General features: G+C 39.3%; 2 protein-coding genes across 4 annotated transcripts in view; one reads left to right on the top strand and one right to left on the bottom strand.

The window, feature by feature from the left end:
- Positions 1-1,150, top strand: part of aopep (aminopeptidase O (putative)) — a 72,638-nt gene extending 71,488 nt beyond the window's left edge. For all 3 annotated transcript variants that reach the window (XM_018669237.2, XM_051074820.1, XM_018669238.2), the window contains one exon: positions 438-1,150. The gene's annotated coding sequence lies outside the window, so the exon portion shown is untranslated. The remainder of the gene's footprint in view (positions 1-437) is intronic.
- Positions 1,151-1,394: 244 nt separating this feature from the next.
- The window catches only part of fancc (FA complementation group C), a 29,073-nt gene continuing 11,285 nt past the window's right edge, over positions 1,395-19,182 (bottom strand). The window contains exons 5-15 of the mRNA XM_018669241.2: positions 16,402-16,509; positions 16,234-16,298; positions 15,789-15,953; positions 15,178-15,334; positions 9,707-9,762; positions 9,433-9,526; positions 8,431-8,506; positions 6,665-6,773; positions 4,083-4,257; positions 2,894-3,106; positions 1,395-2,401 (exon numbers count right to left, since the gene is read on the bottom strand). Coding sequence (XP_018524757.1) covers positions 2,231-2,401; positions 2,894-3,106; positions 4,083-4,257; positions 6,665-6,773; positions 8,431-8,506; positions 9,433-9,526; positions 9,707-9,762; positions 15,178-15,334; positions 15,789-15,953; positions 16,234-16,298; positions 16,402-16,509 — 1,389 coding nt within the window. The 3' untranslated portion in view covers positions 1,395-2,230. The remainder of the gene's footprint in view (positions 2,402-2,893; positions 3,107-4,082; positions 4,258-6,664; positions 6,774-8,430; positions 8,507-9,432; positions 9,527-9,706; positions 9,763-15,177; positions 15,335-15,788; positions 15,954-16,233; positions 16,299-16,401; positions 16,510-19,182) is intronic.

The raw sequence follows: 19,182 nt of genomic DNA, 5'->3' as shown, positions 1-19,182 counted from the left end.
ACTACAGCACAGATATGCCAAAGTTATGTTTGCAGCAAAACGTTAGAAATAGCGCCAGCATTACATTGCTCATCCACCAGAGGGCACTAGCAAGTTTGTTTAGTGTGTTTATTTGTCCTGCTCAGTACTTCTCACATTTCTTTATTAAACTAATTTAAGACATCTTATCAAAAATGTGTCGATCGATCTATTGTAACTGGATTTTTTTCAATTCTGAAATACCGGCATCCAACTCAAAAATCCAGTATCTGTTGGATTCTGTGTTGTGTGCCGGCCACACAACATAAGCTAAACTGGATTATTTGTCTGGACTAAACTCAAACAGTGTTCGGTGTTTGTCTTCACATCAGGTAGATAACAACAGTTCAGCCAGAGGATTGTAGACATCTACCAAATGTTCTGTAATGCTCCAATCTGTCCATATCTTTCTCTTCCAGGTTGCTGACTACAGACGGAGATGATAGGAGTTTGGCACACAGGACGGTCCAGCACTCACCTCCTCTTCCTCTGTAGGAGAGGGGATGCTGCAGAATCGCTCAGCAGTGTGAACACCAGAAGGCTGCGCTCTTACTCCACAGCCAAGGCCAACTGGCAAGGTTTAGGGGACAGCAGTTCTGTTCATTCAAGTCTAAAGAAATAGCTGGTGTGTGTGAACCAATAACGATACAAGCTGTTTATAGTGAGATACAGTGTTGTTAACTTCATTATTGCTGTGGTGAGACAGAAAAATGACATCATCTCACCTGCTTTAAAATGATAGATAATGGGAAGAGAGAGATATTTTATGGATAAAGACACTGCACCTCCAACCTCAGCTGCTGTGTTTAAGTTAGTTTCTGTGTGTGTAGGTGTGAGTTCATGTCTGTTTAGTCTAAAGCCGTGATCTAGTTCTTAAGAGTTTAGACTGGAAATACTTCCAGGTGAGTAATGTTTTTATACATAACAAATTACTTCACTTGGGCCTGTAACAACACTGGAAAATACACATCGACCACACTCGGGGCATTTCTGTAAGTGTAATTGATAGTGTTGTAACTGCTGTGTGAAAAATTAATAATGGTAAGATTTTTTTCTGTATATTTTTAAGCAAAATTTTTATATACTTATGTTAAAATAAAATGTTTTTTTATTAAATACATGATTTTTTAAAGCTCATTCCATCACTGAAGGAGCAAAACCTGAACATCAGTTAGTGCCTTGTGTCTGGGCACAAATAGCATAGTTAAATTGTCATTTTGTATTCATCTATATTAGTGAATTAAACATTGGTTGTTTAATGCATTCATAGAAAGGTCAAGTGCAGAAAATTATATATTAGATTTCTTAGATCTTAGAAAATAGCAACGAATGTGAACAATGCTAAACTTGAATCATTTTGATAGGGAATCACAAAAAAGTGTAAATCTATGTTCTGTTTGTATTTCTGCACAACTCCATCAGTGGTTTTAGATCTGCAACAATTAGACAATTCATCAATCCATCAAAAGAATTATAATCAATTAACTGTTTGATGCTTTTGTACAATGTTAACATTGTAATGAAGCAGTTATGTGGAAGCATAAGCAGGGTATTCTCAAATGTAACACTCCAGTAGAGACGATCTTTAAACAATGAGAACAACAGAGTACAGAGTACATACAGAAATGAGTGACATTACATTTCATTATTCACATTTCATCATATACTCGGTACTGTTGAAATATGTCTTTCGTATAAACATATTTTAGCACAAAGAGTAACTATACAAAGATTACTGGCATGTGGTTTTCCTTTCCCTCAAACCTAAATGTCGTGCAGTCAGCATGTGTAGCGTGAAGGATTTATTTTGTGAGACAATTATATGAGTGGGAGGACTCTGACACGTTGTACGCGCTGCTGCTTCTTTGCAGTGTGATCTGTCACTCCTCAAGTGTCCTTGTGGGCCTTGTAGTTGTGTGTGTGTGTGTGTGTGTGTGTGTCTGATTCTGTGTGCATATAATTGTTGCCTCTCCACATAATCTGTCCTCGCTGTGCTGTTTTGACACACTCCTGTCATTGTACTGAGCATATCTACACAGGAGTGTGGCTATTTGTCATTCTGCAAACGTGCCCTCAAAAAACCCTGAGTCGAGGATGAACTCACTGCTGTTGGTTATTTGTGTTAATGCGTGGGTGTGCCTGTATGTGTGTCTGTGCATGTGGGTACGCGCTCTCACCTGTATTAGAGCACGAGAGTGTGTATGCTTGGTTCTCAGCAGGGCTCCATTGCTGCATGCATATGTGTTAGTGTGTTTTTAAGTGCCTCGATCCTCAGATGAACTCGGTTAGCGTCGCTTGATAAGCAGCTTCCTTCATTTAGTCTGAGCTCCAGTGAGCTGAGAACACACGCTGCTTCATCAACTAGACCAGACCGATCCACCACCTGGACCGACCAACATATACACAGACACACACACAAACACACAGACAAAGACATAAAGACATTGCCTGTGACAAGGCCAAAACGCTTTACCAGAAAAAGGAAAATTGTTATGTGAAAAGGCATTGTTTGAAAAGGAAAACAGACTGATACATTAAACTCAGCAGCACACTAAATAATGCTAGATAATGTATTCTAAATTACATTTCCAGAAATTGATGTCATCTTTGTGTATTTCATAATACATCCAAAGCAATTAGAGTCCATTTGACAAAAAATCTAAATCTGGCAAGAGATTTTGGATAAACCGTGCTGAAAACCCACAATTACCACCACTGTGAGTATCTGTTGTCCATTACAGGTTACATTTATTTGAATTTTGCATTTTAAAAATATAATATGGATGCTATACTCTGTTTTCACTTTAATGGAACCTTTAATGTACATCACAAACCTAAAAAATAATGTATGTAAGAGAACGGATTGTTTCCTCACCGTCTGTAAAATCTGTGTTGATCCACTTAATGACTGTTTGGAGAAAACAGCAAAGTTGACTAAGAGGCTGAGGATCAATAGTGGAGACAGTGATGGTTGCTTGGGTTGAGGTGACAGCAGAGTGACCAATGACTGCAGGTGGTCAGGAGAAAGCGGACGAGCTGAGACAGAGAATAGGCAGTGTAGGTGGCCCCAAGCTTCTTTGGCATGTACCTGGAAACGGTTAATATGATCAATATAAGGTCAGCTGACAGATGTTTATTTAAAGACACTGGAATCAAGAAGCATTGCTTTAAGTATCCTTCCTATAAATAAAAATCAATAGATTAGTAATTTGTAAACAATGAACAAAGACTACCCTGCGCCAGCTGAATGTAAGATCGTAACAGGAGGGATGGTAGCGACGACAGCGAGTCTCCCAGGGTTATGAGAGGAGGCGGATGAACAGGAGACAGAGAGATGAAACTCAGGCCAGCTGGCCAGACACTCACTGAGAAATCAATACTACATCACCCTTTTCACCCAGCTCCCCTCCTTCATCTGTATCTCTCTCGCTCTTCACCACAGTCTCACTCTCTCACATCCTCCCTCTCACATATAAGGGTCATCCATAATTTATTCTTTAAAGTGTTATTCTGCTTTCTCTGTTTTTGTTCTGTGGCTTTCAGCGACAACACATCTGCCAAGAGCAAATAACAGAGCATCTACATTGTTATGTTGCTGAGTTATGATACTGCATGCTACATAGACAGACTATCTGAGAGTATATACCCACTACTTCCTCCAGTCACATCAAATAATCCTCTGAACCTGGAGGTGTTGCTCTTCTTCACCTAGCAGCATTGCTAATGCAAGCAGCAACAGGAGTAAGTGAGATAAGTAAAAAATTAAAACAAGGTTTCCTAAATAAATGCAACAAGACTAGACTAAGAGTCTACGGTCTTGCTAGAAGCTCAGTGAGGCTGTATTTAGTGACAGCTGTGTTTTGAGCTAAATTATAACATCCACATGCTAACATGCTCACAGCGACACTGCTACTGTGCTGCATGTTTTGCAGGTGTAATATTTACACAGTAGTTTAGTTGTTGAGATATTTAAGTGTGGACCAAAGTAGTGGCTCGACTGATCCCTACTTAGTAACATGGCTAAAAAACACAACAACAAAAAAAACATTTAAGTACAATCTTACCATCTGTAGAGCTCTTTGGTGCCCCCTGTTGGTGGGATGGTGGTAGAAGGTCAGCAGCCACAGGAGAGGGCCACAGTCTTCAGGCCCTGATGTCCCCAGCAGCTGGAGAGTCACCCTCACCCAGTGGGCACACTGAACCAGTAGGAACCAGGTCTCAAACACTCTGTGGTGCCCCCTGTAGAATAGGAGGAGAAACGATGCTTAACACTACAGGTAATGAGCTGACTAAACACTCGATTCAGCTTAGTTTCGTGGGATCTGAAGGATTCTTCTGTGCTGCTGTGGAAATGACAAATGACACTGCAGCACACCAGAGAACATAATTACACTAGCACATGCTGTATGGACTGCAATTAAAAAGAACTGAATAATTCATAGCAAAAATCATCAATTATATCAGGGTTAAAAAATCCATTCTTGACCTTGGAGACAGCATTTTGACTAAAAAAAAATCTTATCACAATAACCAGATACTTGTTTTTTCCAGAACTTTCAGGTACATCTTGTGAATTTCACATAACTTTTATACTATTTTATACTTTTATAATTTTATACTCCGGACCCATGATAACTTAACTATCTCCATGACAACTGAGCAAACTCAATCCACGGATGAAGGCTCAATAAGCTGTGGCTGAAAAAGTAAGTGGACCTTGTGGTAAGGATTTATCTTTTTTTTCAAGTTCAGTTCATAATGGTGGATTACAAACACAGCATTACAGTGGAACTTCCCAAGTCGATGAGGCTAACAGTGCTATAAACACGTTTTAATATCTATAAACTGAGGTGATTTGGGTGGTCTAATTTAGTTCCTAAATAGCCTGGCACTCAACCCATCCCATCCTCAGTTTTTCCAAGGTAAGTCTGTGAATAAGTATAACTTTCTCCTTCTCCAATTGCTGCCCCAAACTACTGTTGTAAAATACAACAGACAATAATTTACACTCCAGTTGTTGTCCAAATAGTTAAAAAACACTTGGTCATAAAGGAGAGAAGGGGGAGGTATTTTATTACATTTTGACAAATTGAATTTATTGTTTGTCTCTGAAACAAATCTGTGATGTTTTTTCACCAAAGTTTTCATAAAATCATTTGGTTTCCATTGCGCCACACAAACCCTCTAATAACAGGCTGTCTGGGGTCATTTACATCACAAGAGCTTTATTAATGAGCCACAACTCTGAGTGGCTGCCAGTAATGTTAGTCCCGCCCCAACTGACAGGAGCAATGGATGATCAAAGAAAGACAAAGCTTTTATACAGATCTGTTTCAGTTAGATACTGAATGTCATTATTCATTCCCACTTATGACATCAGCCTGAGGGGCAGATATGATTGGCTCTTTCAAAGGGCGATATTTCATCACATAAAAGATGACAAGCTTCAGTTTTATGTTTTTATAGCACTTCCACCCTAAAATCCACGTTAAATCTACACAGAGAGTTTTGTTTTCCTAGCACAACCTCTTTACTATCTGTGCGTGTTTATGTTTATAATATTTAACTAGCTATTCACTCAATTCTACATGATGTGGAACGCAGTCCTGCTGCCAGGAATGAGTAAGGGACAGCAGAGAAAGTAGGGTAGCAAAAGGAAGAATGTGACCAGAGTTGAGATGATTAATCCGCATACTAACTAATAAGTATGTTAAGTTTTTCAAGCAAAAATGTCAAATATTTCCTGGTCCTTTGTTTGTGCGTTCAATTTCCCTATGCTGAAAAAAATGTATCACATATTACTGTAAAATTTAAAAAGTGTGCAAGAAAGTAAGATGGACTGAGATTTAGGCAGAAAGAGAGCATGAAACAGAGCTACACAGCTGCTACAGCTAGACTATGACTCAAAGTTAGAAGAGTGATAGGGATCTCTCTCTCAAATTTCATTGATACCATCATTAGAGCTCTCCTCCTCATCTCCCCCTCTTTCCCCTTGGCTCCCAAATACAACCAGCAGCACCCCTCTGCAGGGCCCTGGCAGCTGCATCTTCGCTCGGAGCAACACAACATACTACTTTCCCACTGCTGGCTCGCAACAATGTTTTGGGAATTTTGCATGGAGCTCCAGAAAGGACTGGTGGTGGGGATAATGGGCCCTGTTAAAAACCGCAGCTGGAGGGTATCAAGTCAGCTGTCTCCATCTCTAGGACATCAACTGCTTTCTGCTTTTTATCCGCATCCCCTAACCTCTCTTTCTCTAAATCTGTCCAACCATGACTGCTCACTCTCTGCTTTTCTCTATTTCATTCTAACATGGTTATCTTTTTTTTCTGTCCACTTTCTCCCTGCTTCTCTGGTTCTTCTTCTGCATTCCTTTTCTCACTCTTGTTGGGCTTTCCAACACTTGTTTTCTCCACTTCTCTCTCTTTCCCAAGCTAATAGCTTCTAATGAGTGCTTGGAGGAGCCATGCAGTGCACCAGGACCTCTCTGCTGTGATGCTCTGCTGTGATGCAAGAGGAAAATATCTGACTAACCACCCCCTCAACAGCAGCTAATGGAAATAAGAACACCACACAGGCATTCGATAGGGTGGTGGAAGCAGGCACATATTAACACATTCTCTCTACAAGCCTTTTTCACTCTAACCTGGTGCTACGGCTGCTGTCTTCGTCTCTCTCCTCTCCCTCCTCTGTCAGTCTCTGTAATGAGCTGCTGAGCCAGTTCAGGTGATGTCTCCAAGCCTCCTGAGGCAACTCTGTAAGAACAGATTCAGATACACAGACATAATTATTACTTGTAGCACAAATACACACTTTAAAATCAATTAGTATTCACAAAATTCAGAGCTAGCTATCTAGTCAATGTCAAAGGACAACATTATGAGAAATACATGTATTTGCTTTCCTTCCAAAAGGTAGAAGAGAGAATTGATACCATTCTCATGTCTGTAAGGTAAATATGCAACTACAGCCAGCGGCCACTTAGCTTAGCTCAGTTCATCACCTAGAAGCTGGAACCAGAGAAGTCTTGGCATTTAAAAAATAAGCTTATTTCAGCTGTGTCCTCATACATATTGCATTGACCAGATATAATGTGTTTAAGAGTGAGCTGTAGAGGTGCTGGTAGGTGGATTTTATTACAGCAAGCTGTTTCTGTTCAGTCTTTATGCTAAGCTAAGCTACTGGTACTAGCCTCATATTTACTGTCCTGAGAGTTGTATCAATCTTCTCATTTAACTCTTGGCAAGAGAGCCAATATGAATATTTCCCAAAATGTCTAACCATTCTTAAGATGCAGAATACTTCCAAGTAAAAGACACACACATAAAAGAAATTGAAATTACTGCTGTCCAGAGGGTACCACAAGAAAATTTTGAATGTGAAATTACTTTAACGGACAACTTTCCAAATATCAGGCACAAGTATTTCCCAAGCAGAACTGGATGTACTTCTGTCAGTCCTTGCAATTACTTTTTCCTGTTTCCCAGCTATTATTTTTAACTGCTTAAAGGGCCAGAGTGGTGTTTGTCACATGCCACATTGTTCTGTCAAAAATAACTTTGCTACAACAAACCACATGCTGCAGTAAAACCGTACCTAGCTGACAAACAAACTAACTGACAAATATTTCAAACGTTTCATATCTTGATCCAGGTCTTCCCCCCTGGCTGTGTTTTAACAATGCAATGCTGAGTCTTAATTTATAGCTTTTTCAGAGGGAGCACAAATCATGATAAAACCTCAAATCTTCTACTTTTCACAGTAACATTTCCATTCAGTCTCCACTGAAAAATTGCCCTTCACCACACACGCACACACACATACACAGTAATAATTAACTCAGGGTTCTGGCTGGGCTCCAGTGTGTCCCTAAATGGCTCCATTCATGTAAATCATTTCTGCCTACAGGCCAGTCTGGGCACACACTGATAAGCACTGCTCCACTGTGCCCCAGCACTCACCTAGTGTGCATCCCTTCAACAGTAAAGATTCCCATACATAAACACTGGTAATACATATTCAATATAGATAATATCAATTCTTCTTACTGAGAAGAATAAAAAGGTGTATTAGTGTGTTTGTGTAACATGATCAGTGGTTTCATTTATTCACAATAAATAGTAGCTTGTACATAACAGACCACTCATTAAACTTATGTATAGATTTCACATGACAAATGACAGTTTTTATACTAGACATAAAACACTGTGAAGTTGTTAACCAACTGTTACTGATTAGCAAGAACAAGGTATAGAAGAGCCCATTCACTGCAGCAGGAAAATGGGTAACACACAGTTAAAGAATACCTGAATACACTCTTACTCACAATAAAGGGTTTTGTGTATTGTGTCAGAGTGAAACATCCAAAAGCAGACAAGAGAACACACAGCATGAGTGTATCTGCACACAGACCTGACGGCAGGGTCAACAGGGGAACCAGCAGGCTCTGAGGTGACTGTGGGAAGAACGCCTTCAAAGATAGACACTTCTGAAACAACACAAAGCACAGTTTTTTCTTGAGCTCCATAAATGTAAATCACACTTACCTTGAACTCATACATCACTGTGCACCTGAAAGCCTGAAAAATGACATTTTGAATGGGAGGCTGTGTAACGGTGATACAGTAGGTGCTAATGTGTAATGTAGCGTGTAATAGGTAGCGTTTAGTGCAGTGTGACTACAGCCATTAAACAGAGTCTACTGTAAATACACTGTAGCACTGCCATCTACTGGTTAATAGAGGTGAAAAGAAGTTGAGTTATATTCACAAACCCGTGTAGCAGGTAATGCATCAAACCTACACAGTAACATATCTATTTTCTGGCCCTTTGACAGTAATGGCTGACATGGGAATTCCAAATAATTCCCTACAGTCACACAGGATGTGTTGATAGAGGACGCCTATACAAAAACAGACTCATATATATCTGAAAGAATCTGTGGGGGATGAGAGTTTTAGCAAAAGTTTAAAAGTGACACATCAGTGTAACAGCTCACAGTGGTATCCACACATTGCAGGTGTTTTATTTGCGCAAAGTTATTACCTGCAAATTGATGAAATAAAAGCATTTATTGTCTGCAAGGCAGAGGTGTGAACTGTGGTGTGAGCAGTGAGCTCCCGGCTGGAGATCAAGTGATAACAATGTAGAGGATTCATTAAATGTTAAGTGATTTCGCCTGCAGAGAGGAGGAAATTGTTCATCGTCCTGTGTGTGCATCGAAGCCTGCAGCATAAAAGTGACCATTCATTTACTTCTAGGTAACATAGAGGATGGTGGATAAGACTCCATGGTAATTTCTAAATTTATAAACCGAAGAATTCACGACAGTTTACATCTATATCAATCTACATCTACAAGAAACAATTATTTATGTCATACTTTTCGATATTTTGTTGAAAAGACAAGCCCTACCTGCAACAGTGCCAGTTCCCTGAGGAAACAGCTGGTAAAAGTTTGGATAAGAGACTTGACACGCTCGTTTTCTTCAGCTTTCTTAAGGACAGACCTGACAGAGACACATACACAAATACTGGTATACTCCATCACAAGGCATCAACAAAATTTGCAAATAAACATAAAGGCACACTTCAGCAGAATACATGTTATGTCAACTGAAAAAAAAAAAAACAAAAGTCACACACACACAACCTTCACAACAATGAACAAAAGACACACTAGCACTCACCTGAAGATGTCATTTACAACCAAGAATATTGAGCAGTGCTGAGCACAGGCTTTTGGCTGAAACACAAAAAAACACAAATATTATCTATGGTCGATAAAGTTATGCTGCTCAAGATAAAATACGAGCTAGAATTTCCACCTCACAGTTGTATGCCTTTGCCAACCAGTCTAGTTTCAGTTAATTACCATGTAAGTTTCTAAGTTATGTCCAAAAAAGGATTTTAAGTGAATGTTTTTTGGATAATTTAAGACCAAAATGTAACATATTAAGACAGAGAAAATGTTGTGACTCTTGAAAGAGGGCAATGGATGTGCACAAATGGTAATGCATAAATGCAATCCATAAATGACACACTACACTCCTACATCTATGATATATTCCTTTACTGCGCAGTCAGAAGGTCACTGAGCTGTTAAGTCTGAGTTCCCTTTAAATGTAACTGTCTGATTCAAGTTATGTCCTCCTTGTGCAAAATTAGAATAAATATACCTTATATTAGGATATTTCTGACATATCTAATATCTAATAAGTCATCTTTGATGATTAGATTGCCATGTCTGTTGGAGTGTCAGGCGTTTGATTCATATGCTGTGCTACGCTTCAAATCAGAAATTAAATTATGCTTTCTAATCTACACTAAGTGTTCAGAGTTGCCTTAACAAAACCACTAAATCCACAACTATTCTTTAATTACCAGGAGCTAATATTCAGACATTTTGCAGACATAATTATCTTTGTACTCTTTCCAAAGTTTCTTTCTCTCAGTCAGGTTTGAACTGCAACCTCAAAATTCATTAGTGTCCAACTTGTGAACAAACTGTGTTGAAGTCATCCTGTTGGAAGGTTTCATGCACACTTCAATCTAAATATTGTTAAGTTTTCTTTCCACATTATTTAGTGGCCTTTTACAAATTAGCCATTTACAGGTCCAGTATCATTGTTTGTGTCAATTTCCAAAGAAATTAGGATATTTTATTTGCTAATTTTGCATGCTTCAGAGAAATTACCATCATAGCCTGGTCTAGCTACACCTGTTTCTGGGGAATTAAGAGATATACCTGTGTTTGGACATAATTAAAATGTGGGGCTCTAAGAAGCTGGTTGAAAAGGTTGAAAAGTCAAGTAAAAATGAGCTTGCCGTAGATTGTCATCTAAAAAGGCTTCTTCAGCTGCTTTTGTCTTGAAGAATCTAAAGCACATCCAGCTGCTGTTGACTTAAAATCTGTTGATATTTAACCCTTGTTCAACCCAGACACAAGTCTTAACTTCCCATTACCGAAGAATTAGAAATAGGTGTAGCTAAGGTAAGCAGTAGTTAAGAAGTAGTTAGCAGTTACCAAAATGTTTGCTCTATGTGCTCCAGTTTGTGTTAGCTCAGTGTGGAGGGGCCAATTGACAGAATGTTTGAGCCTGAGAAAACACATGGCTCCCACTAATAAAATTTCAGTCACTCATGAGTTTCTAGTATAACCCCTGTGGTTGTATGCCTCTGTCAGCCAGTCCAGTTGCAGTTAATTAGTGTGTGAATTCTTGACTTATGGCCAAATACATGTTTTGTGTGGTCAAAGTGACCTTGACCTTTGACCACCAAATTCTTATGAGTACAGTCTTGTGTCCAAGTGAATGCTTGTGCCAGATATAATGAAATCCCCTCTGGACATTCCTAATTCACAAGAACATGAGATCACTGTGACCTTGACCTTTGTCAATCAAAATCTAATCAGTTCACCCTTGATTCCTAGTGATGTTTGTGCCAAATTTGAAGAAAATTTTCCTCAAGGTGTTACTGAGATGTTGCATTCACAAGAATGGGACGAAGAGGCATAGCATTCCATAAAGTACAAAAAATACTGACCATAGCCATGAGACATATCTGTTTCCATTAAAACCAATTAAAGAATATAGAAGTGTTTACCCAAAATACTGACCACTGGGTGTCACTGTTGCATCATCTACAAACCTCCCCGCTCTGGAGCCTCAGTTCGTCGCCGTTCTCACTCTCTCTCTATTAACCACTCAGTTTACCACTCTGTCAGTCCTTCCTTCACACACCCACACACACACACACACACTCTCATCCTCTCCTAATACACACTCATCATGTGTTTTAGATTTAACACATTCTAAAACGCCCCAGCGCAAACATTTAACAGCTGTACTGTTCATGTCCGCCTCCCTCTCCGTTTTTTATACATTCTAGTCCCTAATTATTCTCCCTTGCAACCCCCTCCCACACCCTTACATAGAGAAGTGCACTTCACTTCAGGAGGAGCACATGTAATCTACCTTATGGGGATTAATCGTATCGTGTAATATAGCAGTAGAAACATTAAAAGGAGGGCCATAATCAGACATCAGGAAGCTTGTGTATGTATTTAATTTACTCACAGCTAATCTAAAAGCTGCCACTGATGTCAGCAGTTAACAAAGATGAATTATATATTATAATGGTATGGTACTGATATATATAAGCTACCACATTTTTATAAAGGGGCATCAACTGCACAATTGAATAAGTGCCAGACCAATTACAGTCACAACAATAGCCCCACCCAGTGTTTATATGGTGTCATTACAGTGTCCCAACAAACAAAGCAAGTGCTTTCAATCTCAGTTTTGATATATATGCCTCCTCTCAGGCAAGAAAAATGCATTAATCGAAAAAAAAAAAAAAAAAAGAAAAAAAAAACAGTTTCACATGTAATTGTTTGGATAGGCATCAGCAATACATTGGCATGCAGTTCATATATGTCTGTGAGCATCTGCGTATGTGGGTTGCATGCCAGGGTACATGCATGTGTGCAAACTGTCATGATTCTCCCTAGTGAAAACAGATGGGTTTTTTTAAGTGTCCTCCTCCATACCTTACCACTAACACTTCAAGGAGGGTCAATTACAGCACACAACAAACATCCTGTTTTTGGCAGTCAGGCCCAGGAAGTGAGTATTTATTGTTATTGGGCCTGCGTCTCTCACTGGACCACAGGGGGGTGGGACAAGCCAAAACGAGGAATGTGAGCCTAATTTCATGTTTCCCATTTTTGATTGCAGTTTAAACAAGTGAGTGAAAGGGAGGCAAAGAGAGAGACAAGCCAGTTTGCTCAGACGCCGCTCGCTTTTTGTTTCTTTTTTTTTCTCTCGAACATGTGTACAGCAACAGAGACTCGCCTCCACAGACACTCGCATGAAACACACATCTGACATCCAAACAACCTGAAGGCTAAGTGAAACCTAAACGTATTCCGTCCAGACTCTTAACGACAGACACACTATACCAGATGTAATATCATAAACAAAAGCATGGCGGCCGAAAGGCATGTGTGTGTGAGGGTTTGCATGCATACATGTTCGTGTGAACTAGCGAGGTGATAAAAACAGAGGTCAATCAGAGATGGATGAGAAGGTAAACAAAAAGATCCATGATGGGAGAGAGAAGTAAACAGTCTCTCTGCCTCTCTCTCACGCACACATACATAGAATAAGTTTGATAGTTTACAACATAGTAGCTGCTACAAACTCAGGGTGATGGAATCAAGGGCAATCAACAGGCAGGCATATTCCTGTACATGCACTGTTAGTAATTGATATACCGGTGTGTTCTAATCAATCTTAATTTTTGAGAACAGTTTTTAAACTAAAAAAGTGTGCATTGCAAGCCTCTTATGTACACAGGTCAAGCGGACCATCACTCTGGGAAAACAGAGTGACACAACTGACAAACTTCCCCTGAGTTAACATGAGGCAAAATGGCAGGTAAGTTCTTGTTTCCCACTTGAGTTTCTTTGACATCTATACCTACCAAAGGCAATGCAATCAGTAACTTAGGTAAACAGGATGCCATTCATAACCGAGCACACAAGGTGCTTTATTGCTGGGCACAGACGTTTGGCACAAACAATTTGTAGAAAGCCTGTCTACATAGATTAATCTATTCCCCTCCCCTCTATTTTTCTGTCATGCCTACTCGGTGTTTGACTACTTTAGAGACAGGTCTAGATGCTGGTAGACATGGCAGCATCTAATTTCAGAGCTTTGTCTGAGTTTTCTTGAATTGTCTAGTTTCACTGAGGCATTTAATTGCTATCCTTGCTTATCACAGTGGCTGCACTAATTTGTCTAACATGTTCCAAGTTATTGTGAAATAAAAAGCTGCTCTTGTTGGCAAAGTGAGAAGAACACAAGTCACTGTTATTTTGTCATTGCATTGTAGTAATGAGGACATCATCTTCAATATCTAATCATAACAAGCCATATATCAAAAATCACTTCTGACTTTTGAACTGGGCAAGATCTTAAGTTATATGATGTGAAGAGTGGCCAAGGACTCAAGTGACAGAGTTCAGTACTTACCCAGCACAGTAAAGGCTGTGTAGCACAAGCCAAATGATGTGAGATGTGGTTTAGAGCTAGCCAAATGATGTGAGATGCATGCAGAGCAAAGCCAAATGGTGTGAGTTAGCCAGGCAAAAACAGTCAATAAAAATCCACCAAAAAAGCAATGGAATGTTTCCAAGAACTATGCATATGAAAACAGTACAACTCCATATCTCACAATAAAATGAGCAGGCCTTATATTCAAACTGTTTGGTTTCACAGTTTACAAAGCTGTTCAAATTGGAGCTAAACACATATGGAGTGTGCAGTGATTTCTGATGCGAGACTGTATAATTCAGGGCAGATGAGTCAAACTATGTACATAACAAACCCATTTAACAGCAGCAATATGTCACCAATTTATCAACAGGCATATATGTTGCCAATTTATGCAGCAGTAAAATTTCAGAGAATACCATAGTATAATAGCACAACACTCTACACATTTCACTGTGTCTCAGACTGAGGATTAAATGAGGCCATCATTACTGTCTCATCAGTTTCACAGATGGAATATTAGACAATTTTCACACACACTCTTCTGGTCACAAGTTCCAGTCTCCATATACAGTGTACTTTGGCCTTTTTACTTCGCTACCATGTAATACTTCCTTCCCACAATAGTTAACAAGATGCTGCCAAAACAGTTGTTCAAGAAGGTAAATGAGGTAAAATATGTCATTGAAGCTATAAGTTCCATGAGCTGGTTTGAAACAAGACCAGACTTTTCACATACAAACTTAACTAGAGATGGAATGATTAGTAGAATAAATGATTAGTCCATCAACAGAAAATTAATCAGCATCTTTTTTGATACTTGATTAACTGTCTTTCTTTACCCTTGTTTTCTGTGTCATATCCTTGTAAACTAAATATCTTTGGGCTCTGGACTATTAGTCTGTCAGACTGTCAGCTCTGAGTAATAATTATGAGCATTGTTTTTCACAGATTTTCACATTTTGTAGACTACAAGATTAAGTGATAGCAAGTGAATCATTAAAAAAAGATTGTTAGTTAAAATACCCTGGGTCCTTCAGTGCCTCTGTGTTGATTTAACTTTGATTGCGTTCATGACTGTCATTATAAGAATCACCCACCAGCAGTGACTGTGTTATTTGCTGCTCCAGCCTCTGTGATGTTGACCCTTTGTTGGTCATAACAGACTCCAGCAGACTGAGCACTGCCTCCTCCAAGCTGGACAGCCTGTGATACCACAGAGAGACTACTGCCTGCTCCTCCAATGACAAGCCCTGGCTGGAAAAACAAACAGCACTGATAAATTTATATCCTACCATATCATTTTACATTTTATATCACTGGATATATTTCATCCACATGCTGGATTATACATTTAGGAGTCAACCTTGTAGAAAAGACTGTATGTCATGAGCTGTGTCTAAAATCCCACACTCCGATCACTCACTCCTCTCTATATAAGAAACATTCTACACTTTATATTGAGCAGTAAATTGAGATTTTGGACATTTATGAGCTATCATCATTTTGCAGCATCATCTGACAGCTGTCGAGTCACATAACTGTAAATTTCACATCGAACAACTGTAATTTTCACATCTCTATGATGCATTGCATTGTGAGATTGTTAGTAGAAAGTAGAATACACACCAGGGACACTACTTTTTTGTTCAGTTGTGGGAATGCTTGAGGGCACTATATAGTGCATGAATTTGTGTCTGTCTTCCCCTACCTTGAGTAGGCAGAGCTCAGAGCATCCAGGAAATCTTCACTAAGAGTTGCTCTGACACAAGCCGCTGGACGCTGTAGCAATGCACCAATGAGAGGAGCAGCCTCGGGACAAGTGACCAGAGGGACACAAGCCTCTGACGTAGCCAGAATGTTATCACATGAGCACCTGTGGGGAGGCATTCACTTAATGGACATGGACAAAATAGTATCAAAGACAGGAAAGACAGGAATCCATAACTCCAAGAGGCCTATTCCAGTTCCAGCTTTTAAATGAGGGAATTTGCCGCTTTTCAGGGTTATACATTACTGTAAACTGAATATCTTTAGGTTGTGTTCTATTGGTCATGTCCTATTTCTTAACATTGCAGACCAAACAACTGAATGAGAAAAAGACTAAGCAGATTAATGAGTTATGAATATAATCATTTGTGTGTACTGCGGTCTACCTCTGACTTATGTTGCCCAGAGAACTGCAACTCTTCCCAATGTTTTCCTGCAGCGATGCCACCACCTGAAATGCAGGAAAACCCACATACCCCATGCACCAACGCAATTACATACAACACAGATAACTGCAGACAAGATTTAAACAAACAGGAATAAAGAGATGATACCTTTCTCAGGACTCTGAGATGGTATTCTTTAGGTGGTACACCCATATGCTTCATTAATGCCTGGGCTGCAGCATCGTCTTCTTCTGTAGCAAGCTGACACAAGACTTTCTGTGGGAGGGCAGGCAACACAATGTGCAGCAGATTATTGGCACTTTATGTGTATAACAGGAGACAAGATTTTAATGCAATCTGCCCAGACCCTGAGATCCATAACATCAAAGCTAATTAGTTACTGGAATATAGGATGACTCTGTTGGCGTCATATCATTTGAACCACATGAGCGAAGGAAAGGCATTCCAGTAAGTGAGAATGTATGGACAACATATGAGCAACTTCAGGAATAAACATTCTTTGTTACAGAGTGCCTTGGTGTTTTACAAGCATTTTTCAGAAGGGGCCTCATCATACACTGATAAAACCAGACTAATAAACTCAGCCGATTCTCATCTGTGAAAAACACTAGTCATAATGAAGGAACAAAGAGAGAGAACACTAGACTCATGCTGTAGGTTATAATATCATAGAAACTGTTCTCAAACCCCTTCAAAAAAAGGAAAAGCCACAAAAACAGATGTTTTTCACAACAAATAAAATAAATATTCTATGGAAAAATAAAAGTCAAGACACACTGACTTATATTACTTTCAATATAGGCATTGTGAAAAAATAAAAACAATGCCACACAGCAGTAGCCTGATGATTAATAAACGGAGTGTCTGACAAGAATTTTCTTCACTGATATTCAAAACCCGAAGACCTACAACTTTAAATAGGGATTGATTTAAACCTTAAGAGACAGTCGTCTCTATTCAACCACAATAAGTTGATTCACTGGTACAAGTTGGAAAGTGTGATCCAACAGAAACAGCCAGGGCCTCACATCCTCAGAACACATCTGTTTTTACATACTCAGACGAACCAAAAACAGAGAAACATCCACACCACTAAGAGTAGAATAAAAAAGTACAAATCCCTTTCAAACTACAGATAAAAGAGGATCAACGGGAGATGAGAGAGAAGGCACAATATGTAGGAAAAGAGGACAAAAAAAACATGAAGTGAGGAAGGGAAAAAAACAACAAAATCCCAGGCAGAGGAGCACTGCAGTGCTGTTGGTAGAGCTGTGTGGTTTCTTTGGCCAGGCCCTACAGCACGCTAAGATGCTTACCCTCCACATAGTCTCACAAAACAACCCCAATCACTACCATCTGAGCACCCTCAAACCTTGCACACTGAGTACATACAAAACCAATCACACTTATCCCACCCTTGGTAAGGAAGCACATTGGGGCTGGGGGATAAGAGACAGAAGAGAGGCTGGTTAGAAAGAATGGCAGAGAGAGACTGGAACGCACTGCGATGGCTGCATTTGGAGCAGGGAAAAAAGGGTGTGGTCACCAGAGGAATGGGATGAAGGGCAAATGGATAGATGGATGGCAAATACTTTAGGTCAAAAGTCATCTTTCTCTCACAGAAAACAGCAACCGAGCTGGCTGTGGGGGCTTGGACAAGCTGCTGCCATAGAAATTATCCCTCCATAAATCTAAAATTAAAACAGAGGATGTAGAAAAATGCATAAGGCAAAGACTTGGGTTGGTTTTGATGGGTGCCTGTTAACAATTACTAGGCCATGATTGAATTCTCTCAAAACCAATGAAAGACTCAAGTATAGCCTCAGATGGTCAAAACAGCAGAGACAAAAAGAGGGAAGATGAAATGAGGGAAATGAGTGCAGAAAAAAGGCAGGATGATCATGCAAAATAATGGAGCTACTGTATAAGCACTGTGCTCAACCCTGCTGCACTAAAATGACTACATTATGAGAAGTGTATATGCCTTTTGCTGCCAAATTTTCTGACATATTACATTATATTATTGTGTATTTATCAGTCAGTTGCCAAGATATATATTTTGGTAGAGCTATACTTTTGATTACAAGTGGCTCATAAATGGTACTTTAAAATAATAGCAAAGAAAAAGTCATACATTTGACTGAAAGGTCTTAATGTATTTTCGTCCAAACAACATTACACAAGTACAATTATTTTCATCCTAAATGTAAAACTGAGATTAAAGGGACAGTTTCACAGAAGTATGGATAAGGTAATTAGTTTAGCTTAGCATTAAGAGTGAAAACAGGGTAAACAGCCTGGCTCTATCCAAAGGTCAATATATCCAAATCTTACTAAGATGTATTTAATTCATTAACTTTGTATACATAAATGTACAAATATGTAAAAGACAATTATGGTTTTAGTGTAACTATAGAACAGTTTATCAAGCCTCTGTACATGTCTATTCACAGTGATGACAAGATAGACGTTACTACTCATGGCTGTTGGCAACAAAGAAGTTGTTACAGCAGGTAAAAGCTGTTTGTGCATGGATAAAAACAAACAAGATGTGAAATAACGTCATTTTACATGTCAAACAATGCCTTTCAAGTGAAAGGGAGAAATAGGAAAAATAACTTCAGCCAGTCAGGGGGTGACATCCAAGAAGAAAGAGAAGATGAAGGGGAAGTGTTATCGTGACAAAGGCACTTTCATCTTCAAATAAAAGCACAGAAGACAGCAGCCAATGTGAGCAAAGATTTAGAAATATAAAGCAGCCACAGCAGCTCCAGGGCCTACCTGTGGTTCACCCTGTTTAAATCACTAAAGATTCACATCAAAGATTAAGGTATTAAAGTGTCCATCCTCCGGCCTTCTAATATTACACTCTCATGCTCTACTTATCTGTCATCTCCTCAAAGATCATGCCATGTTACTGCAGCACTG

The sequence above is a fragment of the Lates calcarifer genome, linkage group LG13 (genome assembly GCF_001640805.2).
Source record: "Lates calcarifer isolate ASB-BC8 linkage group LG13, TLL_Latcal_v3, whole genome shotgun sequence".
Taxonomy (NCBI): Eukaryota; Metazoa; Chordata; class Actinopteri; family Centropomidae; genus Lates; species Lates calcarifer.
Note: the sequence above shows the minus strand (reverse complement) of the source record. Positions and strands in the feature narration are given on the sequence as shown.